This window comes from Mya arenaria, chromosome 14 (genome assembly GCF_026914265.1).
Source record: "Mya arenaria isolate MELC-2E11 chromosome 14, ASM2691426v1".
NCBI classification, from domain to species: domain Eukaryota; kingdom Metazoa; phylum Mollusca; class Bivalvia; order Myida; family Myidae; genus Mya; species Mya arenaria.
The window spans coordinates 29,329,981-29,345,464 of NC_069135.1; the positions used below are offsets into that span (position 1 = coordinate 29,329,981).

The 15,484-nt window shown below is 35.0% G+C and overlaps 1 protein-coding gene across 1 annotated transcript; it reads right to left on the bottom strand.

The window, feature by feature from the left end:
• Window positions 1–10,357: 10,357 nt before the first annotated feature.
• On the bottom strand, window positions 10,358–15,228 carry LOC128215986 (uncharacterized). The gene is made up of 2 exons (XM_052922582.1): window positions 11,426–15,228; window positions 10,358–10,697 (listed from the first exon to the last, which is right to left on the bottom strand). Exons 1-2 carry the CDS (start codon window positions 15,226–15,228, stop codon window positions 10,358–10,360), a joined length of 4,143 nt encoding a protein of 1,380 aa, XP_052778542.1.
• Between the last annotated feature and the right edge of the window lie 256 nt (window positions 15,229–15,484).

Sequence of the window (15,484 nt, forward strand, 5' to 3'; positions counted from 1 at the left end):
TTATAAACATTGTTCTGGCACAAGTTCTGTATCAGCTCAATGTATGCTAACTGTGTTAATGGTTCTTATAGAGAAATAAAGTATCTTTTATTACATAATTGGCCTTTTCATCCCAGGATATTTTTCCCCTTCTGAATTGAATTGGTCGTAAACTATCAAGTCAAGTCAAAGTCTTATCAGAAAAAAATAAAGTTGCATTGCTATTATACAGAATACAGTATAAATACATAACACAATTGAATGTACATGACGGTCAATCTCATTAAAATCAGATCCCCAATACACGCTTCACGACGTTACGCTATGTACATAACGTAATGAAATGAAGTGAACGTCACAATATGATTTTAATGAGATTGCATAACGGTGAACAAGTCATTTATATACAAACACAAATGTAGCTATTAATAATGAAAAAAGTATGTTGTTAAATATTTACAAAATGAATTAGATCAATTTAAGTTATCCCTAACTTCATGCATGATGAAAATATCTGGCTTGCATATTGTGGTATATAAGAACAGATTTAACTAATGGAACTGCTACATACAACGGAGGCGTACTGAATAAATACATATCGCATTGATAAGAACGTGCACGAGGATTTCGTGATAGACAAATCGCCCACAGTGTTTAAGTTGAATAGAATGAGACTTATTAGTGTACATGTGGGTTTCAAATTTTGATTTGGATTTATATATTGATGTATTATCTATTTAAATGGTAATACTTTGCATTGCTGTTCAAGCTCATTTGTAGATGACAATAACATGTGCACATTTACAACTTAATTATTACGTAAGTCAAATGCTAAATTTATCAATTTTGGAAGTTTATTTAACTATGCAAAAATAGTATTTAAAGCAACTGTGCACCAGATGATCAATTTGTAAGAAAGAAAGAAAATTGTCGAAAATTTGAAATTTTGGTATCTTTTTTTACAATTATGATATCAATTCGTAACACATTCTATTCAATAAAAGATTCATTGCAGAAAAAAACAAACTTTTTTTGTGTCAATCTGGTGTACAGTCCGTTTAAAGTGAGTATGTCAACAATACATCTTTATCAATGTTTTTAAGAAGTTCAATCTACTCGTTCTACCTTCGGTAATAGAGGAAATGTTAATTGATTTGGGTCTAATTAGCCAAATATGCGTTATAAACTTGCAAAGTAATGCTATGACAGAAGAGACCGATTGAAATCTACATTACACGGCTCTTCTCTAAAGAATAAAGGTTTTAGTCCAGTTAAATTTAAAGTAATCCCTCCATCTGTTTGAATATGCATACATCATGATAAGTCATTGCAAAGGTTGAAGCTCGTAAAATTTACCTTCTATATTTTTTTCGACGTAAGAAATCATTCGATAGATTAACCTTGAGTATTTTTTTACATTGTATAAATATATTTTGATTGGTAAGTAATTCAGAATTTGCTTTCTGTTATGTAACAAGTGTAAAGAGTGAGAAGGCCATCATAATTGCAATAGAGTAAAAAAAAGTTGATTCAGTTTTGTGGCATTTGTGTTTTAAAATAGGAGTGCTGCTTATTCTCGACTTTCCAATAGACCATAATCCTTTGCGGCCGGGTGACTTCCGGTTTATTTCCGGGTTATAGAACAGAACAGAACAGAATAGAATTTTATTACAGGTAAACTATACAGTTTTTTGTGTTTCATATACATATTTTTTAAATTACAATTACAATTATACAATGTAGTGTGAAATATTAATTAATATTATAATTAATCTATTTTTAAGGATGAACTGGAATAGAAAACACGAATCAATCAAACTATAATAGTATACAATACAATAACCAATAGTTTGCTTTTTATATACTAGTATATGTTGGAACAAATGATACAATTGATCAATTTCTAACAATAAAACAGACTCACATAGTATATATCAACATAAATAGTAACCAATGGTTACAACTGTTAACAAAGCATACCACTGCTTGAGATAAAAATGTGCATCAAGGCTTATAATTATTGATTCATTAATAAAGTAGAACGCACCTTAAATACTTCTGATATATATTTGCTTAACCTAAATATTTCAGATGTATTTTGTGTATTAAGAAGTTGAACACGTTTAAACATACTAGGTCTTATTCTATAATAACCTTTAATATAAGTTTGTCTTAATTGGACATAAGGTGTACACTTAAATATAAAATGAAATTCGTCTTCTACTTCGTTCGAGTCACATACTTGACAAAGACGTAAGTGGCGTTCTAATCTATCATATCTGCCAGTATGAACTCTTAAATCATGCGAACATATACGTATTTTTGTGATAGCAATTCTAAGATTTCTTGACACAATATTGTCTAAATAGGATTCAAACTCGAATGCAGTTTTAAGTACTCTATAAACTATTAAGACACCATTTTCATTAACACTTCCATGCCATTGTTGTAAATATTCGTCTATCAGACGCTGTTTAAAATACAAATGAACTGGTTTTCGTTTAGCTGTGTATCATTACACTATACATCATAAAAGCCATATCTGGTGAGAAGGTTCTTAACCTTATTGAACCAATTATCCTGATTGTTATTAATATTCAACATTGCGTCTTCTATGACAGATTGAGTAATTATATTGTCACTTTTCTTAAGTTTGAACCAGTATTTTACAATACGTACATATCTATTTATATACAATGGGTATCTACCCAATTCACCGTAAACAGCAACATTTGAAGACGATTGTCTGACGCATAGTACGGCTTTGTAAAATTTTAAATGTATCTTTTCTAGCTGTGTAGACTTCGTAAATCCCCAAATTTCACACCCGTATGTAATTATAGATGAAACAAAGGCATCAAATAATTGCAAAGCTACCCTAGGTTTACATTCATACTAAGATTTGACAGCAATGTGTTTACTGCTTTTAAACCTTTACCATATAATGTTTGGGTATTAAGGCTAAAATTGCCAGTATAATTTAAAGTTACTCCTAGATAGTTAAAATCATTTACAACGTCAACATCTTCGTTTGCATAAAACCATTTTTCATTACGTTTTGTGCCACCTCTTTTGCGAAAAATTACAATTTTAGTTTTAGCAATATTGACCTCTAAGCCCCAGGTATTACAATAACTATATAAACGGTTTAACGACAATTGTAAGTCTTCCGGGGTTTCACCAAGAACAACCATATCATCAGCAAATAACAATGAAATCAAAGAAATATCACGTAAGGCCACAACAAATTGATCATTTGTTCTACGGATTTTGCCCAAAAAAAGTAGGAGCGAGCGAGCGAAAAAAAAAAAAAAATACTTTTTTTTAAATTTAAGGCAATTCAGAGGCGAGCGCAAGGCGAAAAATAAAATAAAAATTAAAAAGTTTATTTCTTACTAAATTTATCATGCAATATGTCAAGAAATGCCTTTTAATTGCAAACATAGGTTCTTAATTTAAATATAAATGAAAAGGTTTTGATTGTATCACATGAAAATCTGTCTCAATATATAACAAATGGCAATAAGATCCAGTGCTTTACTATTACATAAGACACTGCCGATTAAATTGCGGGACAACAAAATTGAAGCAGTATTAAACAAATCTGCAAATGTGGCACCGGTCATTATATTAGAGCAGGTGGTGGAATAAAGATGTTTCCCTTTCAAGACTTCGCCTTTACCACGAACCAATGGTTTATAGGTCCGTGCACTAGTCAATTGTAACCACGACCCCCAAGGTCCAGGGAATAGCGGGGACTTTGACTTTCGGTCCAGCAACCCCGGGTAAAACCAACGGCACTGCGGGGCCACCTGGAAGGTGAAAACACGGCCCATTTCACCGGCTATCTCCGGTATACCCCCGGTCCTGGGGGGGGGGGGGGGGCATGGTTACAATTGAATGGTGCATAAATACAGACTGTTTCTGAAACATTTACAAGTCCTTCTATTTTTATCAATTACGAGTATAAAACTGAGAAATGCATTTTAGAATTTAAAAAATAACTCACGAAAACATGTTCATTTGTTGTAAGTCGAGTGTCCGTGTATTTTAATATAAGTTTTGCACTCAAAATCTGATTTAGTTATTATTTAACACTAAATTTTGAGTACAAAACAATGAATTACTTAAAACACACATAAATAATTATTGCCTTCGACGCTGTGAAACTGTTGTTGTTTACTGAAGACTATAATCCATTGACTATGACACTGATTTTCAATTAAAAATGTGTATTTTACATTAACAAAAACTGAAAGTATCCTGCATATTAATACCGGAAATAGATAACAACGGTGCGTCCTGCAAAATATTCCCGACAAAAAAGACTGTCAACAAATATCGGCTGTTTTGCGGTTACCCGGACCTGATTTTGTCCTGACACGAGGAAAGTTTTCTCGCGGAGAATGTAAAGCATGAAAATACCTTCAAAAAAAGGCGAAGTCGACGTTGCAGGTTCAAATTTTAAGTAAAAAAACTTCAGAAAATAGAGGAAATTCAGAAGTAATTTTTTTAAAATAATATGCGCGGCCAAATAGTAAGCGCGGGCGCAAAAAAAAAGTTTTTTTTTTTTTTTTCGTTTTTCGAATTTTAGGTGCGGCAAATCCGACGAACAAATGATCAATTTGTTGTGGCCTAAAGCTAAACCACAATCGTTTCTATTTTGTAAATACAATTCTAAGTCTTCCACAAATAATGAAAACATAATCGGGGAAAGTATCTCTCCTTGCCTTAAGCCTACTGCTATATTAAAAAAGTCTGAATAGCTATTACAGTGTTTTACACAGGACTTTACTGACTGATACATATTGCGTATAATACGTAATATTTTACCATCTAAATTGGATTTATACAACTTTAACCATAGCGCACTGAGATATATGGAATCAAAACAACGTTTCATATCAATGAAACAGCAATACAACCGTTTATTTAAGTTAACGTATTTTTGCACAATTGACTGAAGAATAAACACTGCATCGACTGTAGACCTGCCTCTTCTAAAACCAAACTGTGCATCAGAAATTACATTATTTTCTTCACACCATTTAGTTATTCGCTGATTAAGTACACATGTAAAAAGTTTTGCAAAATTGCTTAACAATGTTATACCTCTATAATTTTTAACATCCGATTTATCACCTTTCTTATGTAATGGTACGATTATACCCTTAGTCCAGGCGACTGGAAAATTCCCAGAGTTTAAAATAATATTAAAAATTTCTGTAATATATCCTCCCAATATGTCACATGCTTCTATAAAATACTCATTTAGCAATTTATCTTCTCCAGGTGATTTATTCTTCTTAAGCAATTTTATAGCTTTACAAACCGCATCGTTTGTTATTTGGTAATCTAGGTCACCGAAAACAGTACTAAAATCATTGAAATCATGGTTGTTATTAAAACTTTCAGCCTCCTCATTTATTTCATGGGTAATATCCGCAAACATCTGCTCGAAATGATTTTTAAAATCTTCCAAGGGTACAATTAAATTCGTATTACTTGACTTTTGTGAATGGAAATATCTCCAAAAATCTTTAGGTTTATTACGTTTCAAATTTCAAACTCTTTACAGCGTTTATATTTAAAAGCTCTGCGTTTCTTTGACACAGTAGTTTTATACACTCGTTTCAATCTACACAGTTCTAATCTAATATCTCTATGTGAATTATTATAAATATGTAGAGCATTTTTGTACAACTTTTTAGTATTTCTACATTCTTGATCGAACCATTTGGCCGAATCAGTTACAATACATTTTTCGAAACATGGAAAATGTATGATATGCTTAACAAATAAAGGGTCTGCTACCTCACGTACAATGTCAGTGAACTTATTTACAATATGGTCAACATTTTGTGCATCACTATTTTGGACTAAATTGTTAAAATCATTTACTCTAGTAATCAAATTATTTCTAAAGGCATCCTTCTCCTCGTCATTCCATTTCAAAAATTCACCCAAATATGGTTCTTCTTTCAATACATGTGTGTTACAAACAATATCAAAAGACAATGGGGCATGGTCACTAAAATCATGAAAATGGCAAACAGTGAAGTTTTGAACAAAATTAAAGTTATTTTCATTGATTATCAAATAGTCAATAACACTGGAAACTTTAGTATTAAAACATGTATATTTACCTACGCCACAGTCTAAACCAAGGCGGCCATTTACGATTCTTAATGCAGTGGCTTTACATAAGTCCAATAATTTATTACCGTGAGAGTTACTGCCCTTGTCCATCGAGTATCTCGGTATCGGAATATCGCATACATAATTTTCATCATCAATATCCGGTACATAAGTGTCACAAATAATACTATCGCTTTTACTTGAAGTTCTGGCATTAAAATCCCCAGCAATCATAACAGTGCCTAATGAATTATAATAATTTATATCATCACCGAGGCATTCGAAGAGATCAACGTCAATCAAATTTGCGATAGGCGATGAGTCAGCCCACATATACACTGCTGCAAGATATATGTCGTTATCATTATTAAAAAAATGTTTATCCATTTTTAGCCATATAATAGTATCATGTGTATTTTTAACTATAGATATGCCTTCCTTAATGTTATTTCGTACATAAATGACAATGCCACCACTATTGCGTTTGGCGTGCCTATGCCTATATTTCCTATAATAGTTAAAACAATGGAATCCTGAAAGATCAATTTTACTGGATTTACATGTCCATGATTCAGTCAAAATAATAACATCATGTTGCACAAGAAAAGAAATAAAGTTTTGGTCCTCGCGCTTAGAAGCGCTTATTCCATTGCAGTTCCAAACAACATATTTAAGCCCATCCGGCCCGTCCTACGCATCCTTAACCGGCCTCCCGTCAACATACAAAGTGTCGTATGACACCCAGGCTCTCCGCCCGGCCTGCTTCTCCTCTTTCACTCTCCTAAACAGTCTCCTCCTCTTCGCCGCAACTTCCGGTGGGAACTGCTCCGTCACGAAGAATGGCGTGTCCCTTAGATTACTACTGCTACCACGGACCAGCTCCCGTTCGCTGAAGAAGGAGAATTTGCACACGATACTGCGGTGGCGTCGTTCGTTCCCATTTCCGTTGGCTGCTCGTTCGGCTGGCTCGTTCTGTCTTTGGCCCATCCTATGAACCCTCTCGAATCTCATATTAGCAACCGTTTTCTTGGCTACTTTAAGTTTTTTCTCAATGAATTCCATCACGATTTCATCACTTTTTGCTGGAGTTTCATTGACATCTTCTGGTATATTCCCAAAAATGAGATTATTCCTGATAGTCTGCGATTGCACATAATTTATGTCATCTTTTAACTTATCCTTGTCTCGCTCCAGATCCGCAATCCTCTTCCTAGCCCCCTCCAACTCAATATCCACCGAGTCCACTTTATGTTCCACTCGATTCAATTTCACACTGTTTTCTTTTATGGAGCTATCAATATGTAGCCAAAGCTTCTTAAGTTCTTTGTCAATATAATCGACCTTCTTTTCCAGCCAGTCTAGTGTTTTAGCCGTGTATCCATGTCATTTAGTTTAAGGTCCATTTTCCCCAACAATGCGATAATATCGGAGTTTGTAGGTCCCCTTGTGTTATGTCCCGAACGGTCCTCCATAGTATCTGTCGATTGTGAGCAATTATCGTTCCAGGTAGTTAGTGGTTCAAACAAATTGCTTGTTGAAACGTTACTCTCCTCGTCATACAGAACTGAATTCGCCTCGCCCAACACCTGGCTAATTGACTCGAAGCCCCCCGGCGATTTCTGTGTATTTATACGTTTATTTCCACTGAACTCATCGTCACTTTCACTCCTTTTCTTCTTATTTCTTCTATTTTTCCCAGTCATTTTAAATCCATCTTTAGTTTATGTAATGTCCATGAAAAACTCTTTCTTATGGTATAACTTTCACGATTGTATTCCAAATAGTTCACGTTAAAATCCCAAAATTTAGCCCCGTCCCTAAAACACGGACCAATTATCATTCCAGGTTTGTTATAATTTATTTATTTTGATTAGATTTGTCATTTTGATGAGTTTATATTACATTATTGTGATATTATTTGAATGTCATGAGCTATAAATCGCTTGACTGTTTACCTGGACAGTCTGTTCTGGTGGGTGGGGTAGATGGTTCAGAAAAGACTGCGGTTACTATTCTTATTGGAGTATTATTAACAACAAATAATTATCATCTATTCTTAAACATTTGTTTTGAAAATTAACACAAATAATATATTAGTCTGTTTTACTATCTGACTGTCATAATCTATAATGAGGAATCTATACATTACCAGGTATAACTTGTTGTGTCGATATCTATTGATGTTATTTGCCGGTTGTATACTATACACAATAACGTTCTGTTTCACTTTTTATTGTTTTTCTCTATTACAACATGTGCTTTAACTATAACGATATATTCGATTGTCACACCGGAGGATAAGGTTATACACCACTAAATATAACGGAACAAGTTCCATCAATCGAGTTAGAACTAAACTGTATACCTTCTGAACATACCCCTCCACATTGGTAAGTCATACTTATCAATTACCTTAACATCATGTTCTTAAAACGATATAACCTATATGTTCTATAACAATTCAGAAACAATGTATTGTTAAATACTGCTATTCTCTATAAATGTACTTAACCAATAGCATATGTTGAACTTAATTAACAACTTACCGTTTACTGACTTTTACGTATATGTCCTTGACTTGTTCTTGAAAAACAATGAAAACGATATTTGAAACTAAACTATTTCTCTTTTTATCATACATCCCATGAATGTTTAACAGCTAAACGATATCCTATGCAAAAATGTATCAACATGTCTTATATGTATCTGATTATTGAATATCAATAATAACTACTCATTGAATACAAATACATATATAGCATACATTCCTTTTCATTGTTACGATAATCAATGAATTGCATTCTGTAAAATGCTTCTAACTTGTGTCCTCATACACAAATAGCTACACTATCTTCATTTTACATAATGATAAATTTCTTTAAACAATCATCAACCATTCAAATGCAGTATAACACATGACAATCCGATTCAATACAAAAGATATGTGATACATGATTTAACCATTTTATCCACAATTCTTTTATCTATGATTAAACTATCATTGAACCAATTTATCATGTGTAACCTTCAACAGTCACTTCTCTGACTTTACCATTTTCAAACTCAATAATGTATGAATTGAAAGCATACTTTAACTAGCACAATAAATAATAACTATCTACATGTACTGACAACATGCTATTTAAAGTCATAGATTAACTTAACAAGACAGTATGTTGCCCCATTGGTGTATATAAGCAACAATAGCACTATAGACTGATTCATTAGTCAAAATATGTCAACATACATATCAAATATATTGAACCCACACTATCATAATACATATAAAGCTTATTTTTCTTTTGTAAAACAAACTATATATACCTATACTTTAGTGGCATAATAAATCATAATAAACACAAAATAACATCATCTCATTCTATTTCTTATATAACGGTCCTTGACAATATGAACAATTCTAAGTTCTTTATTTAAACCGTTTTCCAAGTAATGCTATTTTAAGTATTGATGTTATTTCCAAAGAAAATGTTATTTCCCTTAAAAAATAGTACCTTTTGTACTTCAGTAATTCCACTCTATAATGCAAAATACATCTAGACTTAGTACACATTCAATTAATGAATTATGCATTTAAGTAACATTAGAATATCAATCTTATGAATCTATATATACAGAACTGATGTAGACAAGTACAGTCCACGATCCGACTCTGGACTTCTCATCTTAAAAGTGTTCATCTTGTAATCTTCAAACTGAACTCGGTATAATTCAATTACATGTTTGTCTCAGAACTGACATTAAGTAACGCGATTATTTATGTATTAATCACTTATATGACTGACTGTATGCTAGGAGGATTATTATGCCTCAACACACAGTAGTCCACACTGCTCACTTCGCTTTAAGCGCACTTCTCGAGTATGCTTACTCGCGTGATTGGTCGCCGAACAACTGTCTTTCCGACTCGAACATCAACCACACGGACTCGTTGATCACGACCTGGATGGACATCAACCATACGCCCGAGTTGCCATTGACCTCTATGGATATCTGGATCGATGACCATTACCACGTCTCCTGGCTGGAAATCTCTAGAGCCATGGTACCACTTGTTTCGAGAAACAAGAGTGGACAGATACTCTTGGAACCACCGTTTCCAAAAGTGTCTGAGGAGTTCTTGTATATATCGCCAACGTTTCTTCAAATTGTTGGCTGATGCTTTGTCTACATTAGGAGCAAATGTTCCGCCACATTGTCCATGTAAGAAGTGGTTTGGGGTTTACACAGTACTATCTTCTGGGTTAGCTGACTGATACGTCAATGGTCTGCTATTTATCATGCCTTCAGCACCAACAACAGCAGTCACCAATTCTTCATCTGAAATGTTTGTGTTTTTAAGAACTTTGTACAAAGCCCTCTTTGCACATTTTACCATTGATTCGTGCACACCTCCGAAGTGAGGTGAATTTGGTGGCAGAAACTTCCAGTCTATTCGTTTCTCGTTAGCATTTCGAATAATCATATTTCTGTCTAACCGCTTGTAAAGCTCTCGCAGTTCATTAACACAACCGACAAAATTCGTTCCATTATCAGAAAGTATACGGTCTGGAACACCCCTTCTGCTGACAAACCGTGATAAGGTGTTGATAAAAGAGTAAGTGTCTAAGCTATATGAAACTTCCAAATGAACTGCCCTTGTTACCATGCAGGTAAAACACACAAATATCTTTTCAACCTAACCTTTCCCCGACCTTGCTTGGTAATGAATGGCCCTGCATAGTCAACTGCTGTATTTGTAAACGGCTTCACAGATTGTCTCAGACGTTCTACTGGTAAAGGAGCCATTTTCTGCGTGCTCGCTTTTGCTTTTCGACGTTTGCATTCAGTGCAACTTGATTCATATTCTCGGATTGCTTCGCGTGATGACAAAATCCAATATCTATCTGACAATGAAGCTAAAGTCCGATTTGTTCCACCATGGTCAGTTTGCTCATGACCCTGTTTCACTATTAGCTTTGTAACACAATGTTTTCTTGGTAAGATAATTGGATATCTCACACTATATGGAAGATATTCAGCATATTTCAACCTACTGTCACTTCGCATTATGCCTTCAATGTCTAGTTTTGAATTCAAAGGAGCAAGCTTACTATTCGTTGATACTGATTTGCCCTTCGAAAGGAGTGAATAGTCATTTTCAAATGCTTCTATCTGTGCTTGTTGAATAATTATTCCTTCTGCATCTTGAATTTAACTCAAGCTAAGTTCTTTCGACAACTTTCTTACTGTCTTTTTCTTTTGATAATTGTCAATGAATCTAGCTACCCATGCATGAATCCTCACTAACCGATTCCAGTTAGAATATCTATTTGGATCGAGTCTGTTGTCCTCTATCTTGTTCGTAGCTATGAATGTATTGCCTCGATCCGGAGCAGACTTTCTTTTCGTTTCAACCTTTACACCATCTGTCATGTCTATTTTGTTCTCAGGCCACAATTCTTCACAACATTTAAGAAAGTTAGGTCCGTGCCACCATAGTTCACTTTCTGACAGAGTATGTAATTGACTACCACGAGATGCTATATCTGCTGGGTTGTTCGCTGAACTGACATGTCGCCATTGTTTTGGAGTGGTTGCATCCTGAATTGTGCCTACTCGATTAGCGACAAACGTCTTGTATTGTCTGCTTGCACCACGTATCCAATATAATACATTCATGCTGTCTGACCAGAACACCTTACTTTCTAATTCTATGCCTAACGCTGCACAGACTGTTTGTGTTAATTTGAGACCAAGTGTAGCTGCTAAAAGTTCCAATCTAGGAATGCTCAATGTCTTAAGTGGTGCAACTCTACTTTTCGCAGCAATCAACCTGACACTGCTTTCAGCACAATCTTTAATGTTATCAGCAGGACTTACAGCATATACAACTGCTCCAAATGCTTGACTAGATGCATCAACAAATGTGTGTATTGCACTTGCAGGTGTGATGTTGATACAACGATTTATCTTGACGTCACTCAGTTGCTCAAGTTCTGAGAACCACATCTTTACTTCAGCTGTGAGGTGTTCTGGTAGCTCATCATCCCAGTCTACACCTGCAACCCATATGTCCTGCATAATCATCTTGGCTCTTACTGTGAAGGGTGTAAGAAACCCGAGGGGATCGAATAAACTTGCAATTTTCTTCAGGACTATCCTTTTTGTCAATTTCATGCTCTCTATATCCACTGCTGTATTGCGAAAGAAGAACATATCTTCTTGTGAGTCCCAATTGAGTCCTAGTGTCTTGACAGATGGCATTTCTGTGTCTGTAACTTCCATTTTGTAAGCTCGTTCTCCTTGCGGTATTTCAGCTAGTACGACTGAGGAGTTTGTCATCCATTTTCTCGGTTTCATTCCTGCTAATCGCCATAGACTTGACAATTCATGATACAATCCAATTGCAGCTATTTTATCTTCCACTGAGTCCATGGTATCGTCCATATATGTTGATCTCAACACGCATTCGGCTGCATTTGGATATTGCTCCGTGAACCTTCTTGCATTTTCTTGCGAAACAAACTGCGCCAAAAATGGGGATGCACTGACCCCAAACACTACACGATTGAACTCATATGTCTCTATTGGTTTGCTACATTCTGTACGCCACAGAAACCTATGCATTGCTCTATCTGGATTTGCTAAACCCACTTGCAAATACATCTCTTGAATGTCACACATGATTGCTACAGCCTTCATTCTAAATCTCAATAGAATGTCAAACAGTTCATTCTGTTGCTTTGGACACTGACAGATGACGTTATTTAACGACAAGTCTTTGTACTTGGCTGAAGCGTCAAATACAATGCGCATTTTTGTTGTCTCTCGATCAGATTTAATAACCGGAAAATGAGGCATGTACCACTCTTGATCATTTGTACTACTGACTTCAGAAATGTAACCCTTCTCTTTGTAACTCTCAATAGTTTCTGCATATGCCGTTTTCAAGTTTATGTCTTTGTTTAGCTTTCTTTCTGTATGCTCAAACCTTCTCATGGCATGTTCATAGTTAATGACCAGATCCTTTTTGTTGTCTTTCCATGGTATTGACACTGTATACCTCTTATTTTCTTCATTATACTCTAAAGTATCTTCTACTATTTTTAGGGATTTCACTTCTTCCGAATTCGTTTTTGGTCTATTTTCAATAGCCTCTGTTTCCCAAAATCGTTTTAAGGTCTCATCGATTTGATGCAGTTCGCTTGTGCACTGAACTGTATTAAAGGTATACAAACATGTATCCTTATAATTCTGGTTTTTCACTGGATCAATGCATGTCCATCCTAGAGGTGTTGGTCTTGCGATAGGTGAATTAGGTTCACCTACTATTTCTTCCAAACTTCTATGCAATTCTGCATGGTCAAGCCCTATTAACAAGTCTATTTTGGGTTTCTTTCCCAACTTTGGGAATTTAATTCCTTTTAAATGAGCCCATCTATGTACATTTTGACTCCAGTCTGTAGGTTTCAGTTTCCCGGTTACTTCTATAGTGGTAACGGCTGTAATGTTTAGTTCTAAATCCCTGTCGTCTACATTGTTTAACTTGAATGTAACATTCATAGTGTCTAATTCTTCACACCTTCCATTCAACACATTCACCTGCAAAACAGTTTTGTCTCCAGTTAAACCAAGTTCAGCAGCAACATCACTGTTGACATATGTTTTTGTACTTCCGTCATCTAAAAGTGCATTAATCTTAATTTCTTTTCCATTTGCACACACTAAAACTGGAACTGTTCGTAACGAAATACTATTGTTCTGTGAGCTTGTGAAAGTCTCACCAGATGCGTCTCTAACCTCACTTGGTTCGTGTCTAATTTCATCTCTCTTTGGACAAAATGCTCTTGCATCCGGATTGAGGTTATGTAGTAATCTATGGTGTAATCTGTTACACCCACCTACTCCACATTGTCTTGTTCTTTTGCACTGTCTACCAGAATGATTATTAGCAAGACACCGAAAACACAACCTGAAGCATTTTGCCTTCTCCCATCTTTCTTCTATTGACAGTTTCTTGTATTGACTACAGTCCCAAATATTATGATCTTGATGACACATACTGCATGACCTCAGGGCTTTCTTAGGTGAAGTAAAAAATGATTTATGCTCTCGGTAATCACTTTCACATTTTCCATCCAGCCCATATTTTGTTTCCGTTGCAATGTTTTGAAATTCTGCTTCTTTCACTGTCCATTCACTTAATGTTTTCACTGACTCTTGTTTCTCGTTTTCATATACCCAACGTTTATAGCGTGAAATCATGGATTCTGGCAGCTTCTTTAACAGTTGCTGATAAAGAATACCACTATGCAGGTCTTCAATTTTATTCTCTAACATGTTTACCAGGGTGATATCTAGTAGATCAACAAACTTTTCTGTTGATTTCGCATTCTCACGTTTTATTTGTGGAAATGTTGCAATATCGTCCATGAATTTTGTCATTAGTCGTCTTTCCCCACCATATTTCCTCTCAATGCGTTCTTTTGCGTTGTCATAAGCTACAGCTGAATGTCCAAGGCCCTCTACCGTTTTCAATGCTTCACCTGTCAAATACTGGCGCATTTGCAAAAACTTATACTCTGCAGACGCATCTGTTTTGTCAATACATGCCTCAAAGGCTGCCTTCCAGAATGGGAAATATTTCTTGTTACCAGAGAACATAGGGATGGACACACGTTTTAACTGACACCTCAAGTCTTTATCAACTTGTTTTTGCTTACTGATGCTTGGTTCTATTTTTGTTGATTTCTTGCTACTTGTTTCGCTCATTAAATAATGATACTCATCTAACACCTTATCATATTCCTTTGACAAGAGGTCAATTTCATTGGCGGTTGACTTCATTTCTTTTGTTTTTCCCTGCGTTTTGTACTCAATTGTCAATTCTTCTATCGAAGTAATAGCCTCATCCATGTTTACTTCTAACTTATCAATCAGCTCTCTTAATAGTTCTTTCTCATGTGTCTCATCGTTCAATTCCTCTAGAAGTTTGTTTTTCCTTCGAGTAAACTCCGATTTTTTACGGGATTTTTTCATTTTCAAGCTTGTCAACTTACTTTCGTTGTCGTGTGTAACGTCTTCAACCTTTTCTTCATCCGTTTCTGCCATATTGATAAGTTGGTATGACGAACTGGCCAAATAACATTCACAAACGTGTCTATCCGGCTACTGGTCTATCCGAACTTGATGCATCGATTAAACACTTCCGTCTATTACAGTACGATTGGACGTTTTCAACCACGCTCTGCTACCATTTTGTTGTGTCGATATCTATTGATGTTATTTGCTGGTTGTATACTATACACAATAACGTTCTGTTTCACTTTTTATTGTTTTTCTCTATTACAACATGTGCTTTAACTAT